Source organism: Sinohyriopsis cumingii, chromosome 1 (assembly GCF_028554795.1).
Source record: "Sinohyriopsis cumingii isolate HCF-2022 chromosome 1, ASM2855479v2, whole genome shotgun sequence".
NCBI lineage: Eukaryota > Metazoa > Mollusca > Bivalvia > Unionida > Unionidae > Sinohyriopsis > Sinohyriopsis cumingii.
In genome coordinates this window covers 192,711,488-192,727,463 of record NC_142961.1, presented here as the reverse complement: position 1 = coordinate 192,727,463, position 15,976 = coordinate 192,711,488, and the positions used below count along the sequence as shown (strand labels likewise).

The window sequence follows — 15,976 nt, the reverse complement described above, 5'->3', positions numbered from 1 at the left end:
GAGTTTCTGGACGTGCTTGTGTCCATTCTTCGATAACTTCATCGAGAGTTACACGTTCTGGTGTTGGTAACCAAACTGATGTCTGCGGTCGATAACATATGATTGCTTCGCTGACAGTCAACGATACCAGTATGCCGCTGTCAAGCATGTATCGCAATAACACTATTGGTACCCAGCGCTTTTCAACGAAGTGTCTGCCAAACCAAACATAACAAATCGGATGAAGTCCCGTGGCGAATTCAAACGAAGTCACACGAGCAAATCCTGTCAGGTCAGCGTCGGGTAAACTGCCGTTTACGGCGACTCGTGTCATCGAGTTCGTGGGGTGTCCAAACCGCGCAAAGTATTCGCGGCACTCGCCGTTTCCGAGAAAGCTTCCTGGGTAGCAGGCAATCATATCTACGGAAATCACATCCCGGTAGTCATATCGGGTATTCCATAACCCGCCATGACCATACTCGACACAACTTAATTGTATATCCGAAAGAAACTGACTTCGGGTTGGTCTCCACGAATTTCTTTCTCTGGCGGCGTGAGCGGCAACACTTGGAACTGTTAAACAATTAATCAATAACTGCTCATCGCTAGCATCTTTCATATACATTTTTGCGAGTTTTTCATTTGTTGGTGCAACGATTCTGTTCTGTATAATTCTCCGTTGGGTCTCACAAATTGATCATACTCGGAATCTTCGGAGCTCCTAAATAACCACACCGACATAGGATCGGTTTTACTCAGCGCGTAAATAACCTCGTATATGTTTCCAGAATAAAACTTGACAACACGGTCTCGTGGAAATATTGTAACCGCATCAGTCCACGCGTGCGAATTATGATCAATAATTTCAATCGGTGTTCCTGACTTTTTATAATGCTTCGAACTGTATAATATTTCCTCGGTTAGTGTTTTTACTGTTATTGAGCATTTTAATTTACTTGATAGCGCAGTAACATCATTTATTGTTGCCCCGGTATTCTTAACCGATTCACCCCATGATGTTATTTTTTCACGTCGCAGATCGGTTAAACCGTTTCCTCGTTTTGCGCTTTTAAAATGTTCCATTACTCGCTCGGCTACACAATTCAACGTAGAAACGCTTGCGTTTCCAAATCGCATCGGAGCGAGTTTATCAATTTCTGGTTTTTTTACCGGGTATATTCCATAAATGACTGCGGTTACAGGATACGCTCGAGCGTAATATGGTTTATCAATCCCGGTCAACATTCCTGGTTTACAAATGCTGCTTAACAAGGCGGTCTTTCCGTTAGCAAGAACAGGATCGAGTTTGTCACGGATAATCCACGTATCGGAATCTACCTTCACGATAAATTTTATTCTGAAAAAATATTTCTTGTCACGTTGATGAAAATTAATATAATCAATAATTGTTTTTGCTCGGGCATCAGTCATTGTAGCATCGATGATGACCTCATCACCGAAGAAGAGTTCGTCAATGATATTGACCTCGTTAGTGTCTCGGATAATTTTAAATGTCGACCATACATGAGATGCGCCGTCGTCGCTGAATTCTTTTTTACCCTCGTTGATAATATTAAACAGATCAGTTAGATGCCGTCGTCGTGAATCCGGGTTTAGCCTGTCAAGATCGAATCTCCCGGCGCCAACTGCGGTTAATTTCGAAAACTCTTCCATTATATTTAAGACAGATATTTAAATAAGAAAATATTATATATACAATGAACAACTGCAAATGGTTAAAAGTTGGATCCGTAACAGTTTGTGGTAAGCCCTGTAGGAAGGAATTCTGCGGTGAACATATACAGAGCATCAAACGAGGAAGCACAGGACCTATTCGTTGCCTGCGATGTGGTATTGGTGTCAGGGGTAAAACACAATTATATGCGGGGTACGGGGGGAAACGATACCGTGAACTCAAGCGATATTACAATAAAAAAAATAACGGAGACGCGCTAAAATCCGAGAGTGATTATATAACTAAGTTTTCAGACAAATTATAAATTAGACAAATATATTATTATATAAATGAATCAAGAATTTGTCTCACATCCAACCATTAAAAATTATGAAGCATCACGACAGGGAATAGTTAGAAATAGCAGGTTGAAAAAACCAGTTAGTTTTGTTAGTAATACTGGTTATTTAATGTTTAGGGCTGGGGGTAAAAACTATTATATTCACAGGATCGTGTTTGAGGTATTTAACGGAGAGATCAAAAAAGGTCTTGTAATTGAACATATTGATAATAATAAACTTAATAATAATTTATCCAATCTAAGAGCTGTGACGCAGAGTGAAAATTGTAGGGTTGGTAATACTGGGGGGAAGAGAGAGTCTAGGGCAGTTGTATCCATAAACTTAAATACAAAAGAAGAAATAATATTTCATTCGATGAATGCAGCCAGTAGGCATTTTGGTATTTGTGTGGCTTCGGTACGAAGAGTCGCAGAAAAAATATATAAATCCGCGTTGTCAAAAAGGTATAATAATCAGAAAATTATATTTCGTTATCACGAGAATTTTCCAACGGAGATAACTCTGCAGCGACTGTGTGAAAATCCTTCCGATTTTTGAAATCAATGATACAATTATTTCCCCGTTGACTTGTCAAGGTTGTCGACAGAGCGCGTTAACACTTTACAGGTGCGAGCAGACTATTTTCTGCACAAGGAAGTAAATAACTGCCTGTATAAATTTCACGACAGGTAGATCAGTATATGATATTTTTTAAACCCTGTATTATCAGATTGGAAAGTGGCACAATGATAACGCGTTTGACTTTCGTCCCGTCCCCGCTATCAAATGTCATGTTCGAATCCTCGTCGCGGACATATTGATCGACGGGCCCGATTTATAGGGTTTTTATAATAGTTGGGGGCTCCAGCAGGGCCTTGTGTGCATTATCCTCCTCGTCGTCGAATCGTGGAGGTACGTTTTACCCCTGGGATTCGATTTGGGGGGGGGATATATCCACATGGAGCTCCCAAAAATAAACAGCAGTCATTGGATGTATAAGCTCTACACTAAAAGAACCGATCACGAGGATGCCGAGAAGCTATGGAAAAGCTCTGTAAAACTGAGATAAAAAAATCGGAAAAATAAAAAATCACCTAAAACACAAAGTGTTTCAAAATCAAGTCTGAAAGTACCTCGTGGAGACCCATAAGCCAGTATAAGACTAACCGCTCATCAATGACTGCTGTTTATTTTTTTTATTTTAAATATTTAAAAATATATATAAATATGAATCAAGAAAATATCAATAATGTGATTGATGCTATTCAAAAATTAGAAAAACAAGGATTTAAAATATTACTAAATGTTGAAACTATTCTGTCAGATTTTGAATCATTATACGAAGCTAAGTGCGCAGGGCGTTATATTCTTCCTGCTCAATATCGATTCATAAAGATGATCCAAAATAATTTGTATAAATCGCTAGCCAGTGTAGCGGAGACACAAATAAATGAATTTGTTCCACTGTCTCGTGCAATCGAAAAGATCAGGCTGGCACTGGCAGCCGAGTATGAAACAAAGAAGATAATTAACAATCGGGTCAGAAAATTAAAGCATTGTATGTCCCTTGACTTCGTCAAGGATGATGAAATCAAGGATGAAAATCCAGAGAATTTTGAAGTCAATGGTAGCTTTGTCAAGTCATGACGAAGTCATTCACGAAGTCAACGGGTAGTAAATACCTCACCTTGATTTCCTTGACGAAGTCAACTACTTGGAAGTGAAATCGAAAGTAAAAAGAAAGTAATATTTTTTTTTACTGTGTAAATTATGCAACTGTCCGATTTCGTTGGTTTTCATAGCAAAAATACCAGCGAAAATTGTCAGTGAAAAATCTTCGATTTTCAAATTAATATTATAGTAAAATTCTGCAACTGTCCGATTTTGTTAGTTTTCATAGCAAAATACCCCATTAAATCCGTGACTTTGGTCTGTTTTGTTAATTTTTACTAGCAAATACCCCACAAAATCCGTGACTTTGGTCTGTTTTGTTAAATTTTACTAGCAATTACCCTATCAAATCCGTGACTTTGGTCTGTTTTGTTAAATTTTACTAGCAATTACCCCACAAAATCAGCGAAATTGTCAGTGGTAAAAAAAAATGTGTATAAAGTAAAATATTTTCAGAGGATTTTCACTGCAGGATCTTATCGAGATGATCCCGTGAAATGCACGAGTGAGCAACATTGAGGATTTGGTCTGCGTCACAAGTAATCATCGTGATATTGTTTTCGCGGAGTTGCTTCAGCTGAAAATCTGTCAGTAAAAAGTCATCATTGCCGTACTTATCGATGATTATTTTAACAACGCCCGGGAAATGATTTCCGGTAAATATTTTTCGGATGAATTCTTCAAGCGCGCTTTTGTCAACGATGGAACATTTCACGTGTTGATACATACTATTATTTTCGCGTTCATTTAATATAATTTATTATGACAGTGCTGTCGCTGATGGTGATGTCGTTGGAAACGCCAACGGGGCTATCATCGGAATCACTTTGTGATTCACAATCACTTAGTGATTCACAAACATATTGTGTTTCTACGCTAGCGTCGGAAACACTTTGTGTTTCACTGTCAGAGAGATTTTCATCATCATCATAATACTTCTGGTAATTCGAAGATTTTTTGGACATTATTATGATATGATATTATTAATTGAAAGTCCTTGAAAAAATCGAAGATTTTTTACGATTTCACCAGCAGATTAATACTAACAGTCTCCCCACGCAGGTCCAACAGTCTATGTTGTTGGTCAGTGACTTTAAAATTCATCCTTGTCAGCGTCGGATTATGACACCGCAGAAATACTGGATTGATTGGCTCTTGCACAATCAAAAATCTAGGTGGCTCTCTAGGAGTAAATGAATACAGCATAAACCCTTGCTGGGCGTGATTCGATGTTGCCGTGTCTATGTTGTAACTGCCATCGATGACATCACATACAAGATTGACCGCGACGACATCAGTTATTGCTACGATGCCCGGAGAAATATGCCGGCCATCGCTCGCTGTGGAATTATTGTGTGCTAAGATAACGGGTTCTGGTAGTATTCGCTTCCATTGTGCAAGTATGTCATCGAAGTATTCATCGACGATATCAGTGACAAATTTTCGTAGGATGACCGGGGAAACATATCCTGGTAATTTAAAATTCGGTAGTTCAGCTTCGGTCAGCGAGTACTTGCTCAGAAATTTTTGTTTATCGGGGGATGTGCTGGTGATTACCGCCTGAACCACGTGCTTGTTAATATACTCCATATCTGCGGCAAGTTGTTTTAATATCTCAATTTGTTTAATAATTTCTCCGCGTGAACCTGTCATCGCGGTGCTCCCCGTGGATATATGTTCTTGGAGGTGTTGCCGTAGATACCCTCGGTGCGTTCCATGCGCGTCATTAATACCCTTCAGGTACTCAACGATGTCGTTCAGATTCATAACAACTCCAACACGCACCCGTGTTGTGTCGTCTTCACGAGTAAAATTAAATATGATATCGACACCGCGCGCGACAGGAAAAATCCTACCCTGTAAATTATCGTTGCGGATCTCATCAAGACGTTGTTTGTATTGCGGTGTAATTGTGTGATATGACTGCGCGTCAGTCATGTAATCAGACTTTTCGGGTGCAGGTGGTATCGGTGGTGTTGGTGGTGGATTTTTAGGCCATCCTAATACTGTTCTGATTGAACTGTTATACATGTCTACGTGGTAACCCGGCGTTGAGATTTCGATGATCGTTGACAGCGTTGGCTCGTGTGCTGTTATGCTGATCTTTGATTCTTTTCCGGTGACACGTTTTATTTGACGCTGTATTTCCTTGTTGATTTCTTCGATCTGATAACTCCCAGTAGAAAGTATGATAGTATTCCAATCTGGTGTGCCCTCAGCGCTAATCAGATATGAAAATACAAATGAATTATTCGGCGATTGTCCGTGAAATGATGTCGACCTGATGTTGGTCCAACTGTGATATACTCGTAATTGTGCCAACGCGATTTCACTTACTGGAATTGCAGTTGGAAAATTAACATTGAATTCTGGTTGCGTCGAGGATATTGATATCATTGTGGTCCTTACCGGAGTTGTATTTGCGGCTATCTCTTGAAGTATCTCCGTCATTATTTATCTTCATCGTTTTCAAATCAAGATTCGCTGCGCGCTCGTAATCGTTGTATATACCGGACATCAGCGTGAATTCGGAATCTGATATTATTGTATCGTCAAGGCTGGATGATATCAACGAGGACAATTTCGAGTAGGCGCTGTTGGCCGCGTTGGCTACCCGCGTATACTCGTGTAATTTTGTTATCGCGCACGAGGATATTTTTTTCGCGATAATATTAGCAACTCCTGCGATCGTCGTTGATGCTGAAATTGTGATTGTGATCGCGATTGCGGTCGTTACCGGAGTTAACGCAGACAATAGCACACCCGTGGATGCAACTACCGCGGATACCGAATACACTGTTATATCGAGCGCGGTCACACGCCGTTTGTATTTTTTTATTTTTGTTGCGCATCTGTCAATGGTGTTTTTCAACGTTGATTGCCATTCGCGTACCTGATCATACCGGTATTGCATCTAATGTTGTCGTTGATGCTGATTTCATTTTTATTATTATTCATTGTGACTAAATCACTGGGTAACCAATTGAGGCGTTTCTGCGACGAATTCCAAACACCACCAGTAGGATGTTGCGGTTAATTTCTTGTCTGCGGCTTCAAGTATAAATATTTCTTCGGTTCCGCTGTTTAGTATTATAGTTACCTGTTATGGGGTTGTTTAAATTTGGAAATCACATCGGAAATCACAGATGTGATTTCAACGTGTATTCATGCACGACCCTGTGAGGAGGAGTTTTTGGGTGTTTTTGGGTGTTTTGTTATCGCGGAAAGAACATTTAATACTTCACGACCGCATATCGGAGGATCAGTCTGTGTTTGTGTTCGTAACGTTGACTGCCAAAATGGAATGTTGGAAAATCTTTGGACGTACCTGAGAAACTCAACTGGTGGTGCTAGCCCGTACGAATCAAAATAGATAATTCCACGCGGATCGATCGCGTAAGCAACCCAGTGAGTTCCAGGACCTTCCTTGTTGTCGAGATTAATAATTCCTGTTTCTGGATTATTCGGTCGTGCTGGTAATTGATCTCGCATAAAGACGCCTCTGAAGTTCTTTATACGTAACCGTGAGGCAGCATCAAGTAAATCAAAATTGCTCAACGGAGACTGCGTCTCTGGAAGTGTTTTCAAAACCTTTTTGGGTACCATGACGCCGGAGTTCCCGGTAGTCTTAGACCGGATCCCTTTTTTTTGTATCCTTTCCCGGTGGCTTTCTTTAGTGCCATTCCAGCAGCGGTTCCAACTGCTCCTAACGCGGCTGCCTTTGCTGCTGCGGCTGCTGCTTGTGCTAGTGCTGCGGCAATTATTGGAAGAAATGGAAGTATTCCGCCAGTTTTTTTGACCATATCTTTGACCGCGGCATGAGAGAGATCAAGTCGAACTCCAGTCTTACCCTGCTTCGCGCTGTTGAAATGTTTTAGCTGAGTTTTAGTCAATGACAGCTTGTTTGAACCACCCGCTAGCTGATCATGTTTTAACGTTATTGATGTCCCACATGTGCTCGCGTTTTTCGATTGTAATTTCTTCACCTGACCAGGAGTCAGTGACACATTAACATGACTGTATGACATTTTATTTAATACGATGTTGATCTAATTGCGCTATTAAAACAATGTTACAAGTTTTTGGAAAACCTACAGGTTTTCTACTGGTGCATCAATGACTCTCATTCGGCCGCCAGCACCTTCAAGCAACATTGCTTTATCGGAAAGTATGACCGCGATTGCTCTAGCACCTCCAGGAAGTGGTGGTGCCGCAGCTGGTACTTGAGCCAGGCGAGCCCGAATAACTATATCAACGACAGATTTTCTGAATAAATCCAAATGTTCCAACGAAAAGTAATAGATCGGATACAACGTTGTAAAATCACGCTGGGATATCTGCAGCCCAGTGTCGACGTTTTGATCACGCCCATCATAAGACATCAATTGATAATATGCCCGTGCAACATCATTTCTTTCAAAATTTAGATTAATATCCTCAACGGGTTCTTGATGTCCGTTTATTCTTAATGAAACTTCAGAAACTCCCAATGTGTCAAATATCATTGGAGTTGCTTCCTGGTTATTTATTCTAGAATTTGCCTGAAACGCGATAAATATATGTCGCGCTGCTGATATTCCCTGTTGTGATCCCAACTGCCACGTGAATAGTCCAGGAGCGTTGATAGAAGTACTATCTGTTGTCAATGCTAACCATGATAACAACGATTTTCCACCTTGATCCATAAAAGAAAGTAATTTTTGTTCTTCAGCGATTGATGGAGACATTGTTGGCATCCACAGAGATAGTTTTCTTAACTCTACTTTACCAGGATCAACTCCAGCAGCTCTCCATGTTGCATCATTATCAAAGTTTTTTCTGACAAGCGTTACTGTGTGTTTGGCACCAAATATAACCTTTCGGACATTTCTGCAAAATCCAAAAATATGAGATAACGGAATTGCACAGGAAAACTATTCGTCGCCGCTCAGCATCGCTCGACGCGCGGCAAAACCCAAGTTGAAATTTTCGTTCATGGATGCAACTGCATCCCCCGCCCCGTTCATCGTTACATTTCTATTTTCGGGATGATCAGACGTGTCCTTTACAAACATCATTGTTGGACCAGCTGATCTTGTGTAATCATCAGAATATCTTGCAAGACCAAGTATTGTCGTGGCAACATCAACATTATCCAAACACGACTCAATATCTTTTCCATCAATCGAGTATGTGGCTTTGCTAAATAACGCCATCACACCATTATTAACAAAACCAACACGATCGCCTATTCCGTATCCAGTACCATCCGCTTTTAAGATTCTACCTGTGACCTCAATAAAAGCCTCACAAGGCAGAAAATATCTACTTGTATCATGAATTTGAAACTCAATTCTCCCCGGCGCGTTAGGTGTTTTTGCATCATAAGAATACAATTGATAATCGCGCAAGGATTCATCCTTTCTGACTGGTTTAACCATATCAAATGCTACGTTGGATATGCGTTGAAACATCTTATTGTAATACATTATTATCTAAAACGAAGACCACTTCCCGCTACTAAACTTGAAGCTATATTTTTTTCTATTTCTTTGGAAGGTATCAGTGACGCTAGTTTTTGATTCGCAGTTTCATTTATTATTTTGCTAACATTTGCAGGCATATCCGCGGTGCTTGGTAATTTTACCGGCGGAGGCTTTCTGCGTATTAATCGTGATAGTCTGTCCTTGATCGCCGTGAACACTTTACCGGCGGCTTCACCGATTACACCAGAAGCTTTGTCTTTGATAACATCAATAGCTTTTGACGATAATTGTTTTGCAATTGGTCCCGCCTTTGGAGCTATTCTTGTAAACAATCCTTGAACAACATTTCCAAGTCCATCTGCATAATATGCACTGTAAACAGGATATCGCGAATTTACCACTCTCTCTCGTCGGGTCATATGATGAGAGTCATGTATGATCATTTTATTTAATTAGTTATTTCTCTAATCGACTTTCAATCGCGGCGACTTTGAAAACGTCAGGGACATTTTAGTCGTGGCGACTTTCAGTCGCTGTCCACGAGTTCATCAATAAGTTCTCGATAGATGTGAGTATCCATGATGCCGCCGCGAAATAGTCGCTGACAGATATCAGCCGCTTCATTAATTATTTCCGGTGAGTTATTTCCGGCACGTTTTCCTCCGATGAGAACTTCTAGCCGTGATACATCATTGATGATATTATCAGGGCAGGAAATAAAACCAGACCCGGTTTTAGGTTCCAACTTCAATTCTTCAAAAACATCCCCCTCTGGAAGATCAGAGTAAGACGGCGCTGGTTTCTCTTTTTTAGGTCTTCCTTTTCGTTTAGGTGGTTCAGGTGGCGGTGATTGATCTCTCTCTGCGGTAACTTTCTTTTGCATTTCTTTCGCTTGCATTTTCGCGATTCTTTTATCTTCCTTTATTTTTTCTGCTCGATCTTTCAGATATTTATTATACCCAATTATACCTGTTTTTATATAATTATAAGTATCATCACCTTTTAATATTCGGGGAAGGCCTCGATTTATTTTATACACATAATCAGCCCACTCACCTTGAGACATGCCCTTAGCAGCTTCTGGTTTTAGAAATTCATGTCTGCGATGATAATTTTTGACGATCCAAACAGAAAACTCTTTAAGCTCATCTTCGTTACTCAGTGGAATATTTCTTATTTCGTCGATACCATCTTCGGTAAATTTTTTAATAAATGTTTCCTTGACAGTTGCAAGTGGACCTACTGCACCTGGATCAGCTGCGGCTGCTACTTGTTGTTCACTAAGTTGTTTTATTGCTTGAAGCAAACCCTGCTCTGGTTTTCCACCCTCAATTGCAGCCTCTTCAGGAGTTCTTCCTTTGATAGCAGTTAAAACCTTTCCAGTGACTGCAGTGATAGGTTTAAATAATTCCCCTGTGGTCGTTGCGAAACCTTCCTGTGCTTGCTGTCGTTGCTGTAATTTTTGTCTTACACTATCTCGCACAGGAAGAAATTTTTCAATCGCCGCTAGTCGCTCTCGAGCTAGTCTAGCAGAATGTGCTTCTCCGATGTTGGCCATTATTGTTAACCCGAATTTTTAATTCCACTGATACACTATTTAGTTAAAAATTATTTTACAACGAAAACGCAAACAACATAGCAGCAGAGAGACTGAGCCACCAACGTCGTCGTCGTGCCCCCCCCCCCCCCCCCCGTGAAGAAACTTTTTTTTATAGTGAGTTATCGCTGTCAAAATAACCCTTCTAGCCAGAAAAGAGGATTTAGTCATCATAGTTTCTGGATAGAAGGGTTTATTTTGTGAAATAAGAACTTCTATCAGAAATGTTTTTGATAGGGGTTCTGTTGAAACGAAATAGTTGGTGGGCCCAGTCTCTCTGCTGCTCAGAGCATCATCTTAAACTGTAAAGCACTGAACACATAGCAAAATCAGGACAGTATGGAAATCTTCCGGCCAAGGATCACAAATGAGAAACATGGGGAAGGAAACCGGCCTTAAGCATCTGGCCCTGGCGGGAAGTACACCAACCATAATCTTAACATTTAAACTTCGGGAAAGTCGGGAAACCAGATGGGAACCCCGACAAGCACCAAGAAAAATGTTAGGAAAAAAAGATAAACCCCATTTCCAAAACATTTAAAGATATTTTCATCCTAATTCTTTTTTATTTTTTACGGTAAAACAACACTACAGACCTATGGGGGGATACATAAACATATGAATTGGTATATAAACTTTCGGCCGTATGGGGGAACATATCCAAGGTTACCAGCTAACATAGCTGGGAACTTGTGAGTGTCACACATATAAGATAAAATAGATGAAAACATAAGATATTGGCTAGATTTAACATCTAAGAGTATAGGATGCTGGCTTGATATAACAGCTGAGAACATAAGACACTGGCGAGATATAACAGCTGAGAGAATAAGATATAACAGTGGAGAACGTAAGACGCTGGCTAAATATGAAATGTGCCTATGAATGAAATACGGACTATTTGATCAGACTCTACTCCAGTAACTATTTAATATAAGTTTCCACAGCAATCATTAGAAAAAAATACCGACAAATATACAACAATAAGACATACCCCACGTATGTAATAGTTATCCCACTCATTCACGATTTTTGACTTAAGGGTCTTGGATCCTCTTTTGAAGCTAAAGGCGTCAGAGTCATCTTCATTCAATGTAAAGTTGCCGGTCCACAATGCGTATAAATCGGAAGCTGGAGATACGTTTCCCCCATCGGATACCTTAAACACCAGTCTTCCTCCTGATGTATGATAATTACAGAATAAACTTATGGTATAAGCTTAGTATTTTATTTCTGACTCTCTTTATTCAGTACAGAATTAAGACACATAAAATAAATGAGCAAGTTTTACCCGTTATTGTGCACTTAAACATTGTCAAAAATGTAGCATACTATTCTAGAGTGCCGGAAGTTCGCTTACATGCTATAGCCTGTTTCCAAAAACAACTACATAACGGTATTGAGTGTGGCCTCTTTTTTCATGGACGATCACTACATTTTCTTCTGCTTTCAGACTGAATCTCATAATGAAGTAAAGAGTGTCATCCAATTAGTGGCCATTTAGCAGCGACAGTCATTATATACATGAGCAAACAGCGGCACGTATTTAATTTATCAGTCACAGAATTTAATAGGTTGATTGTCTCTCTTTATCTCTCTCTCTCTCTCTCTCTCTCTCTCTCTCTCTCTCTCTCTCTCTCACACACACACACACACACACACACACAAACACATATGCTTAACACAAGACTTTGTACATGTTAAATAGTTTGTATATGTGATATCAATTCTGAAAGAATGAGTACCTAATTTTATATTAAGTTGTGAGACTACTGTATGAAACGAAAAATATATTGCATGTAGGAATGCACCTACTACATTACCATGAAATGAAAAATATACTGCATGTAGGAATGCACCTACTACATTACCATGAAATGAAAAATATATTGCATGTAGGAATGCACCTACTACATTACCATGAAATGAAAAATATACTGCATGTAGGAATGCACCTGCTACATTACCATGAAATGAAAAATATACTGCATGTAGGAATGCACCTACTACATTACCATGAAATGAAAAATATACTGCATGTAGGAATGCACCTACTACATTACCATGAAATGAAAAATATATTGCATGTAGGAATGCACCTACTACATTACCATGAAATGAAAAATATACTGCATGTAGGAATGCACCTGCTACATTACCATGAAATGAAAAATATATTGCATGTAGGAATGCACCTACTACATTACCATGAAATGAAAAATATACTGCATGTAGGAATGCACCTACTACATTACCATGAAATGAAAAATATATTGCATGTAGGAATGCACCTACTACATTACCATGAAATGAAAAATATACTGCATGTAGGAATGCACCTACTACATTACCATGAAATGAAAAATATACTGCATGTAGGAATGCACCTACTACATTACCATGAAATGAAAAATATACTGCATGTAGGAATGCACCTACTACATTACCATGAAATGAAAAATATATTGCATGTAGGAATGCACCTACTACATTACCATGAAATGAAAAATATACTGCATGTAGGAATGCACCTACTACATTACCATGAAATGAAAAATATATTGCATGTAGGAATGCACCTACTACATTACCATGAAATGAAAAATATACTGCATGTAGGAATGCACCTACTACATTACCATGAAATGAAAAATATACTGCATGTAGGAATGCACATGAAATGAAAAATATACTGCATGTAGGAATGCACCTACTACATTACCATGAAATGAAAAATATACTGCATGTAGGAATGCACCTACTACATTACCATGAAATGAAAAATATATTGCATGTAGGAATGCACCTACTACATTACCATGAAATGAAAAATATACTGCATGTAGGAATGCACCTACTACATTACCATGAAATGAAAAATATACTGCATGTAGGAATACACCTACTACATTACCATGCACAAAGATGCCCATAACCTCTGCATTTGTAAAATCTGGATTCCTGTACCCCCCTGAAAAGTAAAACATTTAATTTCTTAGGGTTTTTTTCTACTGTAAATGAAATTACATCATGTGAAAGAGAAAAAGAGAAGAATCATACCATTCCACTTTTCAGTACTCGATCCGCTGCAAATTACACTATAGATAAAAATAACCATAATCACCTCTATGGCTAACAATTTTACTAAGTTCAAAAGCTGTCAAAGTTTAGTTTACTTTTAAGTTGACTAATATCATTCTGAAGACATTAGTTCCATAATGCTATTTGTTCATATTTGGCGCTTCGGAATAATGAATTTGTCAAGTTATCGATTTGAATTGCTAACAGAAAATTTGAATATAAGGCGCTATGTAGTTTAAAAACCGTAAATTTGTGGCAACAGAGAAGTACTGGCTGTATAAAGTCTAGGAGCAGTTCTGACAGCTTGGTTTAGCCTTTTCGAGATTCGGAAATTTACGTTATGGATAATTTGTAATTAAAACAATGTATTATGTAAACAAATTTAACATCTTAGTAAGGAAAGAAAGAAAGATACAGATGGTTCAAAGAAAGAGAGTAACAGAATTTGAATTTCAAAACAAAGGCCAATTAATGCCATACCACTTTCACAAAAGACAGCCACAGGGTTAGAGCTATACAGGAAGTACGGTTTGCTCAAAGAAATGTCCTTGTCCCAGGAACACCCTTCAGTGGCATTTTTATCATCTAGAATTTCCATCCAACTTTTGTCATCTGTGCAACCAACATTTTGTGCGTTGTGTATTGCCCATCTTCTGATACCATCACTGAAATAAGGGCAAATATTAAATTACTACCTGTTTCATTTTGTGACATGCAACTTTGGGATGTTTCTGCCTCTGACGTCTAAAGATGCGTATACAGGAGAGTCTTGTTTTCTTATCTCAGTTACAGTAATCAGTTTTATTTGTAAAGAAAGGTTACGAGTAGAGCTCATAATAATTTAATATATATATTTCGACGCACAGGACAAAACAATTAATTCGTGAAAAATCAGTGGAAGATCAATTCATTATTTTCGGTTATGTAAGCTTGAAGCGATAGAAAGAGCAAGATGCAAACAAAAAATAATTTTACAGGACGTATCATCAGTTTCGATGCACGCTTTTAAAAGCACTGGTGGAAATAACAAATTGTTAAGTAAATTAGGTTTCTCCTAGAATACCTACGCAATCACATTATACTAGGAATATTAGCCTGCTAACTAGCGACTCCAGCAATACTAAAAGACAAAAAATCGTATATAAAAGGCAATAATTCTTGTCCATTGCCTAGCCTTACCATTACCAGGTGTCCCAAGTTTTAAGATGAGAGAGATACTAGCGAGGATGATCGCATGGCGGGGTGGTTGAGAGGATGTGTAAGTAATATGATTGGGTAAGTATTCTCAGAGAAACAGAATTTACTTAAAAATTTGATTTCTCCTTCAAATACGTTCCCCAATCACATTACATTAGGAGAATAAGAAAGATGAGGAAGGATGCTAAACATCCGACGTCTACCTCGCGTATTTTTCTGAGCATAAGTGGCTGAATTCACCCAATGAAAGATAACCCATTCTCCTAATGGCACAACCAATACAGACCGGGATCCCTTGACCTGGGACTCTTATATATGGTTGGGAAGATGAAGATGAGATCTTCTCACCTACAAAACGTTTCACTGGTGAATCTAGCTAACAAGATGTGTAGATTGATTGTTTCGGTCTGGGGGCCGTCTGTGCTGCTGATACTGGACCTACCCCTACCAGGTCAAAAGTTTGTCTCTGCAATCTAAATCTCGAGGTAAAAACTCAGGAAAGGTTGATTTTGCAGGCAAGCAAACAGTTTCTACAACATCTCGGATCGAAACATTAAGCTAGGCTTGCAGCGATGACTCTGTTTTGATTAGCTGTAATCTTAATCTTCATGGAGCGACAATGCAAGGGTTTGAGGAGTGATTCCTGTGTTCCGGCCTTTACGGGGAGGAAGAGGCGTTGTTGTTGTTGTTGTGGGGTTTTAACGCCATTTGTCAGCACACGATAGGCTATACATGGCGGCCAGTATTAATGGTGGAGGAAGAACCCGGGAAAACCTCGGAAAGAAGCTACTGGCAAGCTTTCTCACATACCCACAGTGGCTGAATCCGAGACTCGAACCCACACATACAGAGGTGAGATGGCAGTGATCCGTAACGGAGAGCACTTTAGACCACTCGGCCACTCGGGGTTCCGAGGAAGAGGCGTTTGCGCGTGGCAAACTTTGCCTCTGAGCATCTCATGTAGTGCCTG

The 15,976-nt window shown here is 39.3% G+C and overlaps 1 protein-coding gene across 1 annotated transcript in view; it reads right to left on the bottom strand.

The window, feature by feature from the left end:
* Positions 1-15,976, bottom strand: part of LOC149808599 (uncharacterized) — an 85,010-nt gene that overhangs the window by 41,572 nt on the left and 27,462 nt on the right. The window contains exons 8-10 of the mRNA XM_089979778.1: positions 14,290-14,474; positions 13,643-13,699; positions 11,723-11,907 (exon numbers count right to left, since the gene is read on the bottom strand). Of these exons, the coding sequence (XP_089835904.1) occupies positions 11,723-11,907; positions 13,643-13,699; positions 14,290-14,474 (427 nt within the window). The remainder of the gene's footprint in view (positions 1-11,722; positions 11,908-13,642; positions 13,700-14,289; positions 14,475-15,976) is intronic.